General features: G+C 34.3%; 4 protein-coding genes across 4 annotated transcripts; 3 read left to right on the top strand and 1 right to left on the bottom strand.

The window, feature by feature from the left end:
* Positions 1-2475: 2475 nt before the first annotated feature.
* On the top strand, positions 2476-3749 carry LOC106662428 (nucleoporin-like protein 2). Its single transcript, XM_014386518.2, has one exon. The coding sequence runs from the start codon at positions 2555-2557 to the stop codon at positions 3677-3679; it is 1125 nt and encodes a 374-aa protein (XP_014242004.1). The 5' UTR covers positions 2476-2554; the 3' UTR covers positions 3680-3749.
* A 3508-nt stretch (positions 3750-7257) lies between these two features.
* On the top strand, positions 7258-11182 carry LOC106662575. The gene is made up of 14 exons (XM_014386765.2): positions 7258-7496; positions 7551-7771; positions 7834-7966; positions 8031-8164; positions 8219-8427; positions 8532-8860; positions 8915-9064; positions 9164-9292; positions 9895-10008; positions 10064-10217; positions 10281-10416; positions 10496-10686; positions 10737-10858; positions 10934-11182. Exons 1-14 carry the CDS (start codon positions 7356-7358, stop codon positions 10943-10945), a joined length of 2175 nt encoding a protein of 724 aa, XP_014242251.1. The 5' UTR covers positions 7258-7355; the 3' UTR covers positions 10946-11182.
* LOC106662574 (ATP-dependent RNA helicase SUV3 homolog, mitochondrial) lies at positions 11145-18916 on the bottom strand. The gene is made up of 14 exons (XM_014386764.2): positions 18534-18916; positions 16575-16797; positions 16339-16507; positions 16018-16129; positions 15778-15947; positions 15609-15725; positions 15395-15552; positions 15188-15329; positions 14976-15134; positions 12003-12182; positions 11792-11940; positions 11597-11727; positions 11354-11514; positions 11145-11279 (listed from the first exon to the last, which is right to left on the bottom strand). The coding sequence occupies exons 1-14, from the start codon at positions 18829-18831 to the stop codon at positions 11217-11219; spliced, it is 2232 nt and encodes a 743-aa protein (XP_014242250.1). The 5' UTR covers positions 18832-18916; the 3' UTR covers positions 11145-11216.
* LOC106662576 lies at positions 12481-13429 on the top strand. Its single transcript, XM_014386766.2, has 2 exons — positions 12481-12793; positions 12862-13429. The coding sequence occupies exons 1-2, from the start codon at positions 12634-12636 to the stop codon at positions 13302-13304; spliced, it is 603 nt and encodes a 200-aa protein (XP_014242252.1). The 5' UTR covers positions 12481-12633; the 3' UTR covers positions 13305-13429.
* Positions 18917-19201: the final 285 nt, after the last annotated feature.

Here is a 19201-nt window from a genome sequence, read left to right as displayed (position 1 = left end):
AAATAATTTTTGACATAAAATATATCAAAAGCGTTTCGAAAATCAACAAAACAGTCATAAATCCTTATGAGACCTTCCTGAGTCTCAAATTTATTTGAATAACAGAACTAAGAATAAAAATATTATCCACGCAGCTACGGTTCTTTCGAAAGCTTGATCCTCAGGCAGCGATTTAGCTGATTCTTCACATAACATCAAATAACTGAGCAATATCTAGGTGCAAATTTTGTTGATACAATTGGCCAACGAAATATGGCTGCTTGGATCTTTTGGGCCACCACTTTTGAATAGCCTTGAGAGACTTACTTTGGACCATTCTGTGTGGTAGAGTTTCTGTTTCAACGATTCTATTAAAAATATTTTCAACAAAAACGAAGCCTTACATGTGGGAGACACGATTTTTGAAAAAATCGAAAGACAAACTATCAGATAACTAGATCCGGGTGAGGAGTTATTTTTACACGAAACGTCTAAGTATGAGTGGTTCACACCATCGAAAATATTAAAATAATTTTTTATAGGCTTATCCAATTCACCATTCATCTATAGAAATCAGATTTTGTAGATTTTCCTTATTTCAAAGTTTATTCACGCCTGACCAGAACTCGCCTGGGCCCCTAGTCGCTGTTAATCAATCACTCGCTTTTCAAAATTGATTTTCTTTAACCTGAAGAGATTTCGGTAATTATTTTTCTTTTGATCTAAGTATGTGTTGCTTTCTCTCGTACAAAACTTCGCTTTTCTACATATTACAAACCAGGTTTTTTGACTTCTTTATTGTTTTCGGGGAGATATTTTGTCACTTTAACATTGGTTTCAACTGTAGCATGATTTATAGCCTTTATAAAATCACTATAAAATTCGCCAGGATTGGAATTTGTAATGTTTGCTGACATTATATTTGACGAGATTACCGAAACGTTAATTGTCAAAATTAAATTTAAAAAAATCGAAAGTTGGCGTCGTACGGAACAACAAAAAGCGCTTGCGATCTTTTTTATCGTAGAAATTGTACGATGTTGTTTTCTATTATAAAATATTTAGCCCAACCATGTGTGATAAGGCTTTAACTCATTAAAACATACACATTCATACTAATACCTAAAGTTAGGTGGTACTCAAGGAATTCAATATTCCACTGAGATCCCACCCTCATTCACGCTAATAAATACATTCCGTCAAATCTTAATCTTTCACACATTAAATAGCTTAGCCACACAACAGTGGCCATTGTAAACCACTAATAAAATTTTCTAGACAGGCTTGGAAATACAGACTGGAATTGTTTATGTTAATATTTTTATTGTGAACAAATTCAAGTGTTAGATAAAAGATAAAATTATAGCTTTTATTTCGAAAAACTAAATTCATTGGTGTGATTTATTGATTTTTGTCCATTTTGAGCTATCTTAGTTTTGATTTGAAAAAAATTGCAAATTTTTTTAAACATAGTTTTCAATAAATGGTAGTTACACATTCCATTCATTACCAATACCTAATCTAAGTTAGGTGGAACTCAGAGGATTCAATATTCCATTCAGATCCCACCCTCATTCACGCTAATAAATACATTCATGCAAATCATAATCTTTTACACATCAAATAGCCACCATTATTAATTGCCACAACAGAGGCCAACATTGTAAACCACTAATAAAATTTTACAGACAGGCTTGGAAATACAGACTGGAATTGTTTATGTTAATATTTTTATTGTGAACAAATTCAAGTGTTAGATAAAAGATAAAATTATAGCTTTTATTTCGAAAAACTAAATTCATTGGTGTGATTTATTGATTTTTGTTCATTTTGAGCGATCTTAGTTTTGATTTGAAAAAAATTGCAAATTTTTTTAAAGTTTTCAACAAATGGTAGTTACACATTCCATTCATTACCATTACCTAATCTACGTTAGGTGGTACTCAGGGGATTTAATATTCCATTCAAATCCCATCCTCATTCACGCTAATAAATACATTCATGCAAATCTTAATCTTTTACACATCAAATACCCAACCATTATTAATTGCCACAACTCTGTCCAAAATAGTAAACCACTTTCAATTTTTTTATCACACTTTTCATAGTTAATTAAAATAGAAATATTAATCCATTTATGTTTAGTGGTCTAATTGACCAAATTACTTCTTTCAATTAACTATTCTTTTTATGTAAAGTCTTGGGTGAGATGAAAAAGTTAGTGTCACGACCTTCGGCTGGGTTCGAATCCCGCTCGTAACACTTACTTTTTCACCTCAACCAAGAACTTACATCAAAAGAATAGTTAATCGGAAAAAATAGAAATATTTATTTTTAAAATTTTCTTTATTCAAAGAAAGGAATGTTACTTTCGTTTCAATGGTCTGTTAAAAAAGATCCAATATTTCAAAGTAGAAAAAACTAGTTGGTCTTCAGTGAGGTCATAGGTTCATTTGCTTTACCGCCGTCTGAAGTCGCCCTTGCACATGTTGCACGCTGTTTGAAGTATAACACTAACAGTAACACATTCAATAGGAACTCATAGTATGTGAGAATCAACATCACACGAGAAGAAATGAGTGGACAGATTTGCAAGTATTTCCTCTCGAAAGGCTGCAGGTACGGGGATCGCTGCAGGTTCATTCATGAATACCCAGAGGAAGAATACGGCACTGAGTACGAGTCCAGGTACGCTTCCAGGAATCCGTACGTTTACCTTTCGGACGACTATCAACGTAGTGGTGCCAGGAGTGGCCCACAGCCGCAGAAAAACCTGATCACAGAGATTGTCGCCCATTTGGCACAGGAGGTGAAGCAGATCGAAAGGTCGGGTATGTGGCCGTTGACTGTCATCGGCTACGCCAACCATGGCAACATACCGGGATGGAAGGATTACTCCCCCGAAGAGATCAGATGGGCCAACTACCTCGCAGCGGGCAACGGCTCCTTGCAGAAATTTATGCAAGACTGGATGTCGCTTTTGCGCAAAGCTGCTGAAAACAGGAAGATGTTTACATCACCGACAAAGCAGACAGTGGAAATCGTAAAACAAATGATTGATAAAAAATTGAACACAGAGTCGTCAAACTCCAAGAACCAAACGTTCTCCACAACATCTTCATTCTCGAGTCCCATTACGAACATGCAGAGAGATCCTGCACCAGGACTCTTCAGCCAAGTGCCCAAGCAGAATCCGTCTTCCAGTTTCAACCAGCCGCTTTTCTCTAAATTTTCAACTCCGCCGTCTCAAAGCTTCTTCGGTAATTCAAACCAACCTGGAGGCTTTGGCCAGCCTAGCGGTTTTTCTTCAGTTTTTGCCAACCAGCCTAGTGTCTTCGGAAGCTCCAACAATCCACCCATTGATGACCAACAGATGCAAGAGTGTGAATTCGATGAGCCAAAACAAAACGTCGGTGCGTCGCAATCTACATTCGGCCAGCAGACGCTGAACATAGAAAAAAACATTTTTGGACAAGTCCCAAGCATGATCCCTTTCAGCATGTCCACCACATTTGAGAATAAACCAGTACAATCCATTTTTTCCTCTTCAGTCAGTGAACAATCTGAAACATTCAAAAGTAAAATCTATTCTAAAATGTCAGACTTGACAGAGGAAGAAATCGAGCAATTTAAAGCTCAAACTTTCACTTACCAAAATGTACCTCTTAAGCCCCCTCCTAAGGAACTTTGTGTACCTTGAAAATATATATATCTAAGATAATTATTATTGTGTAAAAATATGTTGATAACTGAAAAGGTGATATTAATATTATATTTGTAAATTTAAAAAATACAGTTTATGTGTATTTTAGTATTTAATAATAAAGCTATTTATTTATTATGTAAATTTATTGTAAATTATCAAGTGACTATTCAGCTTAATTGTTAAGTAAATTTTCAATAAATTTAAAATACAAACAATATTGTTTATTTATTTTTCATCTTCTTCTTGTTTACTGCCTAAAGATAACGAATTTCACATTTCAACATATTTTCTCATAGCAATGATGAGTTTTTTCTGATGTCTCTTGAATGTTATTTTTTCTTTTCGCATTCCTTTGTTTACAGGCCAATTAAATCTAATTTATCGTTCTGTGTAAATGCCACCATAAAATAGAATAATCAACTCAAAGAAAGATTCTATATCTGAACAGTTAAAAAACAAAAGAAAATAAGCACAATAATATAAATATTTGCAAATAAATTAATACACAGCATTTTGAAATGTAGTTTTCACATTCATTTTGTTTAATTCTTTATTCTACCAAGAAATATATAAATATAAGTACCAATCACAATTAATATGTATTGAAATAGCTTTTAAAAATAATTATGCTCCTAAGCGCGGGTTTTCACGATTTGACTTAAGTTAATCAACTAAAGTCGAACAAAATCTAGCGAGAACCTTCAATTCAACAAAGTTAAACTAACAAAGTTTCATAATTCAAACAAGTCATACTTTTGTTGTTCAAGTGAGACATTCTTTTCATGTTGAAACATCTCTGTTGTCTGTTTTCTTTTACATTGTGTGAGTTGTGTTATTTGGTTTATAAAAATAGTTAAAAAACAAAAATGAGGCAAGTGGATTTGAAATTATTTAAATTTTATTATAAGCATAACCACCAATCTATGCAATTACATAATCATAGGAGGACTACTTTATTTATTTATTTATTTTTTTTTAAGAAGAAAAAACCTAAAACATATTATTTGTAATGCTATTAATGGCTCTGAGGTCTAATGTCCACTGGGTCCACTATCAGAATGGCTGTGTTGAGGGAAGATTATTATTATTATCATTTTTTTAAAGAAGGAAAATTTTTCAGGAACTTGTTTTAAAAGATTTGCTAATCAGAAAAATGAGATTTAATTGTATTACCTTTTATTGTAATTGTAGCTTTGTTTTATATTCAGAACTTTTGGTAAATCCAGACAGGATTCATTATTATTTGGTTATTTAAAAAGTCATGAGAATATTTTTTGCATAGCTAATTAGTTGTGTAACTAATAAATAATTTGTTGTGTAAAAATTATTACATTGACTGTATTGAATGATTAAAATGAGGATATGTAAAGTGTCTTCTTTGGACTCTTGAGAATCCCCTCCAAAGGGTAAAGCCCTGCACTAAAGAAATGCAAAATGGTGCAGCCAGTGGGTAGGAGGTGCCACCAAAAGGGTAGTCGCTGACCAGTGATCAGTCAGTAGTTGGAAGTTAGTAAGTTAGTAGTTAAGTGGACATTGGGCTGTTGGTCATGAGTCAGTTACCCTGCGATGAGTGAGAAGTTTGATTTTGAACTGACAGTTCTTGGTCGCAAAAATGGAGACGAGTGGGCTAGATAGACCTTTGTTTGTTATGGATTCGGTGAGCTTTGGAGGACGAGTGTCTGGCTTTGGCGCAGATAACTCCTTTATGGTTTTTAAGCATCATCATTTTGAATTGTGAAGAATTTGATTATTTTTTTATTGTCCCAATGAAGGATCTGGAAGAAAGGCAAATCATGATGACTGATCGACTCTTCGTTTTTCTCTCTCCGAGATATCCGACTCTCCCTCTCTTCCCTTCAATCCATTATAAATTATACAAAAAATATATAAAAATACAGACAGATTTGAGAGAAAATGCTTTTTGTTCGATTGGAAAAAAAAAAAAAATAAGCACATATGTGTGGTGTTTAGTGACTGTTAGTCAATGATTATTCGGAGATCATGAGATGCGGTCTGGTGTAACGTAGGTTTTACGAATACTTTGATTGAATCTAAAATTTTCTGGCACTGTATAATTTTTTTTAATCTCAGATTTTCTAGCATTGTATAAATTCATTCTATTTTTAAATCTAAAATTTTCTAGCATTGTATAAATTTAATTTTTTTTAATCTAAAAATTTTCTAGCATTGTATACATTCATAATTTTTTTCCACATCCTACATGTATTTGTAAAATTCAAACTATGGTTATAAATCCCAGGCCCTGAAGATGATCTCAATAAAGATTGAAATGTTGGCACGATAAAGAAAATGTTTTTCTAAAACCTTCATCACACCAAACTGCATCTCACGATCTCCGAATAATAATAAAAACATAAATAAATAAATAGAAATTGTCAACTTTATTATCGCAAAATTAAGATGTTTGACTTTTTGCCTCAGATTGCCAGGGTACTCAATAATCTGCAACTGACCTTCTCACCCTACACATTCAAGCTAATAAATACATTCATTCTTAACACAATTATCATTTATGTACACTAAAACAATCCTGTTTTCTCCAAGCATTGTAACATGGGGCCAAGACTGCCATTCTCAAGAACAATTCTTGCATCGGGTGGCACTCCTATGCGTTCTCTGTATGGAGCCAAGGAATTGCACCTTTCCATTAGTGTGTTTTAAATATATATATAAAGTTTTTTCAGTACATGAAAATAATAAAGTATATCTTGAATTTTATCTGATCTTACAAAAGCCATACTTCATTTATGTTGGATTGTTCAAAAATAGATAAAATATTTGCCTTATATTAAATTGTGGTTAATCACATGTAATTGACACTGTTCAAAACTAATGATGCTATTATTCATTGTTTTTTTTCCATTCACAATTCAACCTAACTTAAAAAAACTGACAAATACTTGAAAATGAAAAATACTTTATACTTATGAAAAATTCTTCAATACTAATATAAAAGTGAAATCTTTTGAGATTGCCAAAGTTTTCCTCGAGTAGTGATGTAATTTATCCATATAATAATATGGAGATCATGAGATGTGGTAGACTGGTACAATTGTTTTAATAAATTAACAATAATTAAAAAATTTTCTTAAATAAAATATATGGATAAATGTGTGGTGTTTAGTGACCGATAGTTAATGCATATTTAGAGATCGTGAGATGTGATCTGGTCTCACAATCTCTTTTTCTCTCTCTCGGGGTGCTAGTGTTTTTGAAAAAAAGCCCATTTGTAAATATGTCGGGTTCAAATGCACGGCTGCTGGATTGGAACCCAGGACCTTTACATTACAGTGATGAGTGCCGTGTCAACGCCTAAACCATTGTGGCCACCGACGCCCCCCATACAATCTCTAAATAATCATTATTTTTAACTTGCATTTTATATCTTATATATACATTTTTGACAACATACACTAAAAGACAGAACTTTAAAACTTAAAACGAGACATTTTTGGATAAATTTGTTGTGAAAATTTTAATGATTGTAAACCATGCTGTAATGTAGAAATCCGTGGCAAACTAAAGACATTTTATATTATTTTGTCAGGAATGGAGGACACCAAGTATCTTTCAAAGCTGTTAGTTTTGATTAAACAAGTGATACAATTAGAAATATACCTATGGAATTAACGTTTCGATTAGTACGAGAATGAGCATATCACAATGGCTCCCTATAGAAGATACAGCCATCCAAGAATATATACACAACAGCAAGAAGCTGAATGTCCTTGCCGAGACTTTAGAAACGAAATTGGCAAATATGTTATACGAAGATGATAACGCATGGAAGGTAAGCGACAAATTTTATTTTATTTTATTTTTTTATGATGTATTTTTTATACAGGAGTTGAAAGAGGTGTGCGACAGCTTGGAAATTACGGGCAAACTGTTCACAAAAGTATCTGGAGATCACAGAGCAGCAATAGTTGCAAACTATAAATGTAAACATTGGAGGATTACTATAAACAATAAGAGGTTGACCATAATGTACACTTTGACTCATGTCATTACTATCGCTCTTGGAAAATTTTTAGAACATGAGGAAGAGCTTGTTCATATTCTAAAGTAAATGTTTCAAAATATTTTAAATTTATTTGTTTCTAAACTTTGCAACAATACTTTTACAGGCTTATTGTTTTCTTTGATGCTATACTCCCTCTTGGAACTGGAGCTGAGAGTAAAACGACTTCTATTGTAAGAAATACATGCCCTTCCATGCTACTACCGATGAGAAAATTATCTCTAACCAAGATATTACAAGTAAGTGCTATTATTAATAATAAATATTACTCTTTCATTGTTTAAATATATTTTATTTATTTAGATAATAGCTCAATTGAGAGCAGAAGTATGTGGTCAGCAGCTAGTCTACATACTGATGAATATAAAGGCAGAAACTGATAGAGGTAATGACGATGATTATCCTGCATCTGATGACTCGAGTATGGAAGTGTATAGGTATGAGGATATGATTACTGTCTGTTAAAGGATGTAGCAAAGTAATTTTTGCAGGGCTTTGACAGAAAACATGTCACCGGCTCACATGGGGACTGTTACGACACCAGGAACCGAACATCCACAGTACATAGTGTCAGAGGTCTCCATGCTGGAAAGCCTTATTGCGATGGAGTGTCACAAACTGAAGCGACTTTTTGACACTATTGCAAGGGAAGCCCCTGATAGGCTTGGTCCTTTTGCCACAAAAGAATCCAGATCTTCAGGTACGATACCTTTCTGGTTTTTTCCAAACATAAAAATAACGAATTAAATTATTTCAACTTTATTTTAAGAAATATGGATATGTAAATGAACCAGATATTTTCAGGGGAGTTTAAAATGAGCAACAGGTTTAAACAGAAAGTAGTTGGTTATTATCAAGAAGTCTTATGGGGCAATGTAGGGACTTATGCTGAGTACAGTCTTATCTGGAAAGGGATTGGATTTTATGGAGAGACGTGTAGCAGATGGTCATCTTGGTTAAAACGTTTTACAGTCAATGTCAGTTTTCCTCAAATCTTAAAACCAGCGCTTCAGAGTCTTATAGATGGACTTTGTGTACACATCACGACAGTTACGTGGGATTTTCTTTTTAGAAAAGCCCTTGTTGCAGCAGGCTATCAAAACAGCACCTATATTGTCGATAATTACATGCATGTATGTCTCAATTATAATTTTTTTTTTCAGTTTTAACCAATTTTCATTTTTTAGGGAACAAGGGCTGGACTATTATTCAAGGAAATGTTCTCTGAGTTAGTTTCTCTATCAAACAGTTGTGAAGGCTCCAATTGGACAGTGGCAGCTCTTGAAGAATTGCCCCTAACTGAACAAATACCAATTCTACATCGTTTAGACCACTCGGTATTGTTAGTTTTTTTATTTAAATTAAATTAAATTTAAATTACTTTAATTAAATTAATTTAAATTACAAAATTTTGATGTTATTTTGTTTGTCAAAAGATTCACACTGTGAGGTTGTGGGCAGAGGGTAAAGCACGGCAATTGTCAAACATGTGGAACATGGATCAATTTTTCCGAGTTACGCAAGTCGATGTCTTGTCTTGCTTATCTGCACTTACAAAGCGACACGTAATAATTTATTTATTTTCAAATGATTTAAATGTATTTAAGACATTATTTATAGTAAATTCACTAATTTCATGGTCCGCTTGACCAATTAATATATTACAATTAATTAAGGTTTTTAGTTGAGATAAAAAGTCAATGGCACGAGATGGATTTGAACCCACGATCTTTGGCTTGATACGCCGCTGTTCTACCACTTGAGCTGTCGTGACCTCGATCCACTCGGACACCGACTTCCCATCTCAACCCGCTCCTTTTGAAATTTCCCTCCTTTTTGCCATTTTTCAAATGCCGTGTAATTGGATTAGATTCTCGACGACAAATGAAATGGCCACAGAGAGCTTTAATGAAGCATACTTCTTTCAAATCATTAAATTCACTAATTTCGTGGTCCGCTTGACCAATTAATAATATATTACAATTAAGGAGGGAAATTTCAAAAGGTGCAGTTAAGATGGAAAGTTGGTGTCTGAGTGGATCGAGGTCACGATAGCTCAAGTGGTAGAGCAGCGGCGTATCAAGCCGAAGATCGTGGGTTCGAATCCCGCTCGTGCCATTGACTTTTTTATCTCAACTAAAAACCTTAATTAATTGTATTTATTTAGTTTTCAAACCAAAATGACCTATTGGGCCCAGAATGCAGTGTCCATGTTATGGTATGTGGAAAAATGAGGGCAAAGCTGGTATCAGAAGTGCAGGAGAATTTCAAGAAGCTTCAGGTAAGTATGGGTACAACTTTATAAAAACTTTATGAAACTTAAAAGTTACTCGCAGGAGGTTCCTAATGGCAGTGTCGACGTCCTTGCAAATGTGTGCCGCATATTCAGCCTCGCGAATCTTAAGTTAATGTTTCCAGATCCAAAATATTGGAAACAAAATTTTGACGAAATACCGCAATATGCAAGCACTTATGTTGAGGATTATCTTGGTAATTTTATTAAAATATCACTATTGCACAAAAACAAAAATAATTGCCTTCAAAAATTTACAGAAGTGGTGTTAAAACCTGTAATACATGCAACAACCGAGCTAGATGATTTAGTACAACAGAGAGTATCTTGTCTCGTCCTTGACATTATGTGTGAAGCCTGGCTAGATCATATTTATAAATACAAGATAAGATTTTCGTAAGATCCCTACATTAAAAAAAAAAAAAAAAAAATCAACTGACAAAAATGTAATTTTCGTCAATATTTCTTTTTGTAGAGAATGGGGTGCTTTACAACTTTTGGCTGATTTCGGTGCCGTACCTACATGGCTAATGGAGCGTGTCAAAGCGACTCCTAACTTGCTCTGCACAGAAATGTTGAGGAGGTGTGAAGGTGTGGGGAGACTCCTACTTTCCCAGCCTGGGCATAGAGTGCCAATGGTAGACAAGACAATAAGAAAATACCAAGGTTTGTCTTTTACACAAAAAAATTCTGTCGATAAAATTATAATTTTCTAGGTGAAAGTGAAAGTTCTCCGACGAGAATGCCACCTGAAATGTACGTTCCCAACCAGACTCAGTGGTTGGAACTGAGGGCGCCGAGTAAAAATTATTTCTCCCTTTGCTGTCCACTACATTTGGTACAGATTTTATTTTTCAAATGGTTATAAAACGATTGTGATTATCTTTATTTAGAATGTTTTTTAACTTTTCAGAATGCTTCTTGATTTAAAGGCCAAGGAGTGAAAGTAAATGGTCTATCTTAAAAGCATATGATTATTCTACTAAATAAAAATAAAATTATTTTTAATTATTATAAACATTCCCTATTTATTTTGTATTCTCCTAACAAATGTTACAATTAACACAACTTTGGAATGGTGATACTCTTTAATATCTTTGGAAGGATATAAAGGAAAAAATATGTAAAAATACAAGAAGCTAAATACAAATTTATTTATATACATCTTGTTTTTGTTTTTTAAATACTCTAAGATTTTAGTGCCTTGGTTTCCGCTTCCGTCGCATTTTAGAGCTTATGCTATTTTCAGATCTTGATTGCTGTGAAACACGTATAATTTTTCATAAGTATTAAGCAAAAAAATAGAAGCATATTATACACCATATGAAATCACCATTGCCCATTCTTTTTGCAGTTGATAAAGCATGTTCGGTGTAATCAATCCCTCGTGCATGAGCTTATCTGTAAGTTTTCCTTTACTAGAAAATGGCTTGTTCGTTGGTTGGTGCTGTTTGTAATTTGAATCTTGGCAATACTCATCTTCGGATGATTCATCTGTTAATATGAAAAACGTGTAAAATTTTCAAAGTTTGAGCCAAGTTTGTTTTTACATTTATTGTTTGTTTAAACAGAATACCTTTGACAATAACATCAGAAGCTTCTAACAGCCTTGTAATTTGTGTTACTCCTTGTTGTATAATTTCATCTAACTCACTTTGAAGAGCTCTCACTTGATGTACAGCCGGGAATAAATCAGGAAATCTAATACTGTAAACAAAAATAATAGCAATAAAAATAAAAATACCGGTTTAACAAATAAACATTAATCAACCTGAGCCATAAATAAAGGTCTAAAACGTCAAACACCGCTTCCAAATGAACAAGTTCTCCTATTGATTTTGGAATGCTGAAAGGTGTGTATACGGCTTTGCAAAGCCAATTGAATGTCACAGCTTCATTTTTACAAAACAGTCTTGCAAACTAAAACATAATTTGAAATTTAAAATACCAGTAGGTTAAGGTTAAAACAAATCTGGACTTACCTTAAGGAACAGTGAACAAACAAAAGGCATTTTTCTGTTTATCGGTGCACAGCAGAATAAATACCGACTCCTGAGCGGCAAAGGTACATGCTGGATCATCTCTGCAAGATATTTGAAGTCTTCGGTGTTGCACATGAAATAAAGCGAGTCATCTACTGTGCAAATTCCTTCAAATATGGTCTAAAAATATTTAATTGGTTTTATAACATGTAAAATACAAATATATTGGCAGAATTGATCCTATATAAATAAAAAAATTATAGTATGATAATAACAACTTCATAGATTAATTGTGCTTGTTTGGTGGTATTAAGTGGCGTTTGTTGAAGTAATCAGTTTTTTCCATTTATCTTTTTTTAAAAATTGTAAATGCATGTTAAAACTTCTCTAGTATTGTAGGCTAATGAATAAAAAAAATGATTTTTCAGGTTTTTTAAACTTATATTTGTCCCCGGTAGGGTAAGGTTCATGACAACATGTAAACAACAGGTACCTTCCAATGAGTACCTCCAACTCCGCAACCTTCCCAACTTCCCTGTACTCACTAGTTATTAATTAGTATCCAAATGTATATCTTTCAACGCTCTTTGGCGTACCATTGAATAATTGCACTTTCACCTTAACTTAAAATATGAGCAAGCGGAAGATCCCTAGGATTATCTTACAAAGATCGCTGATAATGGAAGTGCGGAAAAGACGCGAGCTTTGGGACTTTAACCACGAGAGGTACAACAACAAAATGGTCCTGCTCAAAGCGTGGGACGATATCTCCAAGATATTCAACACGTCAAGTGAGTCTGTTGAGTTTTGGTAAAATGGAAACCCCCCCAACTAACAACTGGAACCATTTAACGAATAGGTCGTAAAATCGAAATCCAATGGAGGAAATTAAGGGATCTGTACAGGAAGGAGCTGCTCCAGCATAGGAAGACTGGGAAGGCGAGTACCTGGCAACACTACGAGAAGCTATCATTCCTCAAAAACGCCTACGACTATAGTTTAAAAGCGAATACTGTCGGTTCAAGTGACGAAAAGTCCGAGGACCAAGACTCAGACCGAGACAGCCTCAATGAGTTAAAAATCATAAAGACAGAAAGTCTAAATTCACAAGAGTTGGTGTTTGAAAGCCCAGAAACCGGTCTGCAAGAGGAGGTAGAGTCAAAAGTATTTAGAAATCTATCTGACGATGGACTCAAAGATTTCCTGTTAAGTTTACTGCCAGAGATTGAACCGATGGATAATAAACAAATGAGAGAATTTAAAAAACAAGTCTCTAGCCTTGTTCAATCAATTCTTGACTAAATGATAAAGAAATGTATTTTTCCTATGTACATTAAAGAAAGGTGGACCAAAGTATTTTTAAAAATTAAAATAAACGTGAAGTCAGATTAATTTTATGTTTGTAAATTGATAATCCACCTCAACAAAAGAAATTTTGTAAATATGTTAATATATACCTTAAGATAATGAAATTAATTGCCTACGCTTATTGAACAGTAATTATTCTTTGTGTATATTTATACAAGGTGTATATTTCTTGATTTGTATTAAATTACAAACATAATAAAATTGATTATTTTCTATAATAACCCTAACACCATAATTTACACAAAATAAATGATCTGCGAGTATTTGGATCCAATTTTTGGAGGAAACAGGACTGTTAATTGAAATTGAATGTATTTATTAGCGTGAATGTGTAGTGTGAGAACAACTGTGGAATACTGAGTACCCCATTGAACCTCATTTAGATACATGATATATGCATAGAAGGATTATAGAGTATTCCATCACCCTACTTGCTTTAAAAATTGCATGTGTTTGGGACTGTAATGATCTAGCAGTTGAAAGCTCCTGGAACCTAGCTGCGAAGGCGGAATTGATAAAAATACTTATACACCTGTTCTAATTGCTGTACCTAAGTAAATCTAATAACATTAGAAGATAAACCAAAACAATGATGGAAAACAATACTAATAAGGAAAGGAGGAACTACTCGTTAGTAGCCATTCTTATTTATTAATTAAATTCACTAATTTCGTGGTCCGCTTGACCAATTAATACATTATAATTAATTAAGGTTTTTAGTTGAGATGAAAAAAAGTTAATGGCACGAGCAGGATTCGAACCCACGATCTTCGGCTAGATACGCCGCTGCTATACCACTTGAGCTATCGTGACCTCGATCCACTCGGACATCAACTTCCTATCTCAACCCCACCTTATGAGTTTTCCCTTCTTTTTGCCATTTTTCAAATGTCATGTAATCGGATTGGATTTTCGACGACAAATGAAATGGCCAGGGAGAGCTTTAGTGAAGTGTACTTCATTTTAATTCATTAAATTCACTAATTTCGTGGTCCGCTTGACATTACAATTAATTAATTGGTCAAGCGGACCACGAAATTAGTGAATTTAATGAATTAAAATGAAGTACACTTGTGTGTCAAAATTGAGTTGTGAGGCCTGTGATGCTTCAGTCTTCGGGGAGGATCGCTTGGACGGGTGCTGGATGAAAAGATTTCTGACATGAGGGTGTGTGACAGGATAATTATTAACTTTTATTATTTTTTGCTACTTCAAGGTCTATTTGGAAAGGAAATTAGGGTAAAAATGTCTGTGGTGTATACTGTGTAGAGGATGGGTCCTAAAATATATCCTTGTGGTACTCCTGATTCTGGTGCGATAGCAGCTGATAGAGAGGCCACCTGTTAAGCAGGATTTTAGCTTCCAGTGCAATCCCAAGTGTCATACCCAATTGATTTTGAGGAGCCGGCAATGGTCATGGTACCCAGCTGGCCAGAAAAAAAAATGCTAATAAATGATTAAAAATGTCATGTACCATTCAAACATTGTAATTATGTCTAATTTAAACAACTTGAACTAGATTGCAACGAATTTGTTTAAACTAAATTCTACCATAATATTGAAAATAAATAATTAAATTAAAAAAATGAAAAAAATCGTACTTACCATGAGATTTGAAAGCGACGAATTAGGCAAGTGGTACGCATACATTTCTATTTGCTCTGCTGTTGGGTGGAGGCCCGCTTTTTCAATGAGTTCGGGTGACTGGGACAGCAAGTTTTGTAAAACTGGTAAATCTTCAGATTTGAACGTTGTAACAAAACCCTAAAATTGAATTTCCTTATTGAAGAAAAATATTAGAAAAAATGAATAATGACCTTTTCAAATTTAGTGCCATATCTTCCAGCTCTGCCTGCAATTTGTAACGCCTGAGATATTGTGATGACGTCGAGTTCCTTCTCGCCCTTTTCATTCATGATCGGTTTAACAAGGGAATAAAATATAACCCGCCTTATACTCCTGGGAACAAATTCTTCAATCAATTTCATTTAGGATTCTATTAAAAAAACAAACAAAAAACTTACAAATTGAGTCCCATTCCAATAGCGTCTGTGGCTACAAGGATTTTACAAGTACTATCTGGATCATTGAATTTTTGGGCTTGGGCTAATTTAGTACCAGGAGGGAGGCCTCCGTATATAACAGCGATTTCTTTCCCTTTTGTCTCTAATTCTCGACTTACCTAAAATAAAATCTTATTATATTTTTTCCTTGAAAATAATAATCTACAATTTTTACCTTGTAAATGTCATTTTTATTAAAACAAACTATACAGTCTCCTGGCTGAACATTATCCAATGAAACCAATGCTGCATGTTCGATTGTAAGATCTGTCAGTCTTTTATATCTGCAAATCTAATGACTACATATGCAAATGATGTTCCGAATAAAAACTAGTTTAACCTACTTCGACGTTTTCATTACAGGTAAGAGCAAGTGCTGATATCAAATCAATAGATGCCTCCTCTCCGCAGAGGTGGATTTCTTCAGCCATAACTCCTAGCAAGGCTCTTGTCCATGCCCAGCCTCTTCCAGGGTCTTTTAACAGCTGAATTTCATCTATCACAGCCACTTCATCTAAACAAAAAAAAAAACAAAAAAAAATTATGCTTTTTCATTAAGAATGTGGTTTTTTTTCATTACTTACAAGGAGTATTAACTGACGTCATTTCAACAGTGCAAGAAACATGGCTTGCTGGGTGGTTTTCATTAAGTGCAAACTTTCTCTCCTCACCTGTCACAAGATCACAAGGAGTGCCCTAAAAAATGCATACATATTTGTGCTTAAAAGTATTTAACTTTTATATATTTTGACAATTAGTTCTAAAAAATCTTCAACTGATAGATTCAAAATAAGTGTTAGGTAGTTGTAGCTAATTATCTAATTTTAGGCAATTATATATGGCTAAATTATATATTTCAGGTTCTACAATGTAGAAAAAGAACCTAAATTATTTTAAATACTTACTCTCTCATTTGATTTTTTGTAAACTTCAGTGGCTAATAATTTCAGAGGGCCACAGTAAACACCGGATTTAGCGTTTAGGAACCTTTCGAGAGCGTGGTATGTCTTTCCACTGTTTGTTGGACCGGCATGGATGATAAAACGTCTCTGCATGCTTCTAGCATTCGGGTACCTTCGACAATATGTCACTATGAAATTGTCAATGTTTTAGCAATTCTTAACTTATCTATGGGACTCACCAGGAGGGCGGCGTTGTGAGGTCGCTTATCCTTTTCAAATCGTCCATGCACTCGAGGTGTGGAAACATCTGCCTCGCATGCCTCAGATAGTAAGGGAGTAAGTTCGAGACGTGCGACACATTGTTCATGATATCGCAAATCGTAATGTGCAGATCAGCAGGGAGGCAGTCTGAATCGAGGCAAAAACGTCTAAAACTGAGGTATGCCTGGTGTTGTAGATAACCTGAAAATTTCCATTTATGATTTTTATTTATTTATTTTTATGAGGGTATTTAGACTATGAGATTATATGAACCCCCACGGTGCCAGTGTTTTTGAAAGATTTTTATCTGTTAAAAATGCTAATAAAATTTTCTATACAATATTTGTATTATAGCTTGTTTAGATTGATTTTATGACTTTAGCCTCAGATACAGTAACTGGTATGATCAAGTGCACCTGAGACTAGGAAATACTTTACAAAATATATATGTATAGTAAAATAAATATTTGTGTTTTTTAGTGACCGGTTGTTTAATAATTTGAGATTTCTCCATGGGGGTCTATGGGGTGATGAAAATGAAAGGGATAATGTCCAAGATGCCAAAGGCACTGACAAACAAAGGAAATGCCGACAAATGCAACCCTTAGAAAAGAGACTTGACAAGATTATACGTAAGATCGCAAAATGCTGAAAGTCCATACCAGCGAGAGCAAGTAGACCAAGATAAGTAAGGATCAAACTGAAGGTACATCACTCAAACACCACAGAAGGAAATCTCAAATTTTTTCTGACCCATTTGACATTTGAAGGCATAAAGTATTTAAGATAGATATAGAGGTAAATGATGATGTAAAAATTAGTGAAACTGGGCGGGCACCTATCCAAAGATGAGGAGTTAAGAATGAGGGAAGGGGTCTGTGTCTTCATCGGATGAGCACATCAGTCATCATCATCGTGGAGAGGTGAGGAAACAAATTTTGTAGGATAAAATTTCATTGTAGTCCCTAGTGATTTCTGAACTCAGGGGAAAATTGGATAAGTAAAACACACACCATTAATTTATTTTTAAGTTTAGACAACTGTAAGTTTATAGAAATGATGAAGGTGGGGTGAGTATGTAGATTCAGAACTGTAAGATTTGTTACAATACAACTTTAACTTTGGTAACTTTTTTATTGTCTTCACATGTCAAACAATTTATTTTATTTTTATTATAAATTGCATTAACATTTATTAGAAATTATTATGTTTTTTACTGAAGGAAAATTTAATTAAGGGATTTCGGGGGGAAAAACATCAATTAAAAAAAATAAAAGGTTTTACTTCTTTCAATTAATTATTCTATTTACATAAGGTCTCGGTTGAGATGAAAAAGTTAGTAAATGAGCTACATTCGATGCTCAAGTGGTTAGAGCAGCGGCGTATCTAGCCGAACTCGTGGGTTTGAATCCCGCTTGTGACACTGACTTCTTCATCCCAACCAAGACCTTACATAAAGATTAATTAGTTAATTGAAAGAAGTTATTTGGTCAATTAGACCACTAAACATAAATGTACTAATTTTTTATACTGTTATCAATTTAAAAGCCATAGGTTCAGTCAGAATTCGAACCTAGAACTGCTGGAGTGGGAAATACGAGTTGGACGCCACTCAGCCTTGGTTTTACTATACATGAGATAACTGAGTTTACGAAATGACAAATATAATTTTCGAAATGTTATTGTTACTTTTTGATGTGTCTAAAAAGTCACATAGCATTTAAAAGGAAATTATTTACTCCTTGACTTGAATCATTTGTAGAGTCTGTCAGGCCTGAAGACATTCTGTAAAATCTTATCCCATTTTGCCAAACTTTGACTTATCCAGTTTTGCACAGAGGGTGCATATTACTTATCTGCAGTTACTGATAGAGAGTAATTTTTGACATTTTTAACATAACTTAAGAACATGTTATTTGAAATAAAGAAAAACTTACTATCAAGCCCGTTTTCCACGGATAACTGTTTGAGTTCTGACATTTGGTAGAATTTGTTGAGCAATTTGATAAGCTCTGCCTTTGGTATGGTGCCTGCAAGTTCTTTCCCGATGCCCTCATCATCCTGGTTGGGCTTCACTGGAACCGGGGTGAAGAGGGCCGACAAATTTGAAGCGGCTTTCTTGGTTCGGAGGCGGATCTGTTGCTTCTGCGGCCCGGTCGCCAGCCAGCCGGATTGCAGCGTGAAGCGCAACTCCTTTCGGCACAGGCTGTAAAACGAGCGCCTGAGCTGGAGCATGGCACGGTAACTTGCCTTAAAAACGCTATAAGCCGGGAGGCTACGGTGAAAACAGCACTAAAACCTACCTGGATGGAAAACTTGGGAGGCTATAATTTGCAACAGTGACGTCATCGTTTTCTCATGTACTGGTTTGATTTCTATGCATGTTTTGAACAGATGTTATGAACAGTTTAATTATTCAATTGACAACTAATACCAATCTTATTTTAATTTTGTGTGGTGATTAATGACCGTTAGTCGATGATTATTCGGAAATCGTGAGATGTGGTCTGGTGTGACGTAGATTTCACAAAAACATTTTCTTTTTCGTGCCAACGTTTCGATCTTTATTGAGATCATCTTCAGGGCCTGGGATTTAAACATTGTT

The sequence above is a fragment of the Cimex lectularius genome, unplaced genomic scaffold, assembly GCF_000648675.2.
Source record: "Cimex lectularius strain Harlan isolate CLEC.00 unplaced genomic scaffold, Clec_2.1 scaffold151, whole genome shotgun sequence".
Lineage (NCBI taxonomy): Eukaryota > Metazoa > Arthropoda > Insecta > Hemiptera > Cimicidae > Cimex > Cimex lectularius.
Note: the sequence above shows the minus strand (reverse complement) of the source record. Positions and strands in the feature narration are given on the sequence as shown.

Bases quoted from the DNA above. Each gene is read 5' to 3' on its own strand.
- LOC106662428 (XM_014386518.2), top strand. From the start codon at position 2,555: ATGAGTGGACAGATTTGCAAGTATTTCCTCTCGAAAGGCTGCAGGTAC.
- LOC106662576 (XM_014386766.2), top strand. From the start codon at position 12,634: ATGAGCAAGCGGAAGATCCCTAGGATTATCTTACAAAGATCGCTGATA. The intron at 12,794-12,861 runs GTGAGTCTGTTG...TTTAACGAATAG, and splicing joins CAAGATATTCAACACGTCAA to GTCGTAAAATCGAAATCCAA.
- LOC106662575 (XM_014386765.2), top strand. From the start codon at position 7,356: ATGAGCATATCACAATGGCTCCCTATAGAAGATACAGCCATCCAAGAA. The intron at 7,772-7,833 runs GTAAATGTTTCA...ATACTTTTACAG, and splicing joins GAGCTTGTTCATATTCTAAA to GCTTATTGTTTTCTTTGATG. The intron at 8,428-8,531 runs GTACGATACCTT...AGATATTTTCAG, and splicing joins AAAAGAATCCAGATCTTCAG to GGGAGTTTAAAATGAGCAAC.
- LOC106662574 (XM_014386764.2), bottom strand. From the start codon at position 18,831: ATGCTCCAGCTCAGGCGCTCGTTTTACAGCCTGTGCCGAAAGGAGTTG. The intron at 15,553-15,608 runs GTAAAAATTGTA...ATTTTATTTTAG, and splicing joins ATAAAAATGACATTTACAAG to GTAAGTCGAGAATTAGAGAC. The intron at 11,515-11,596 runs GTATTCTGTTTA...TCATATTAACAG, and splicing joins TTCTGATGTTATTGTCAAAG to ATGAATCATCCGAAGATGAG.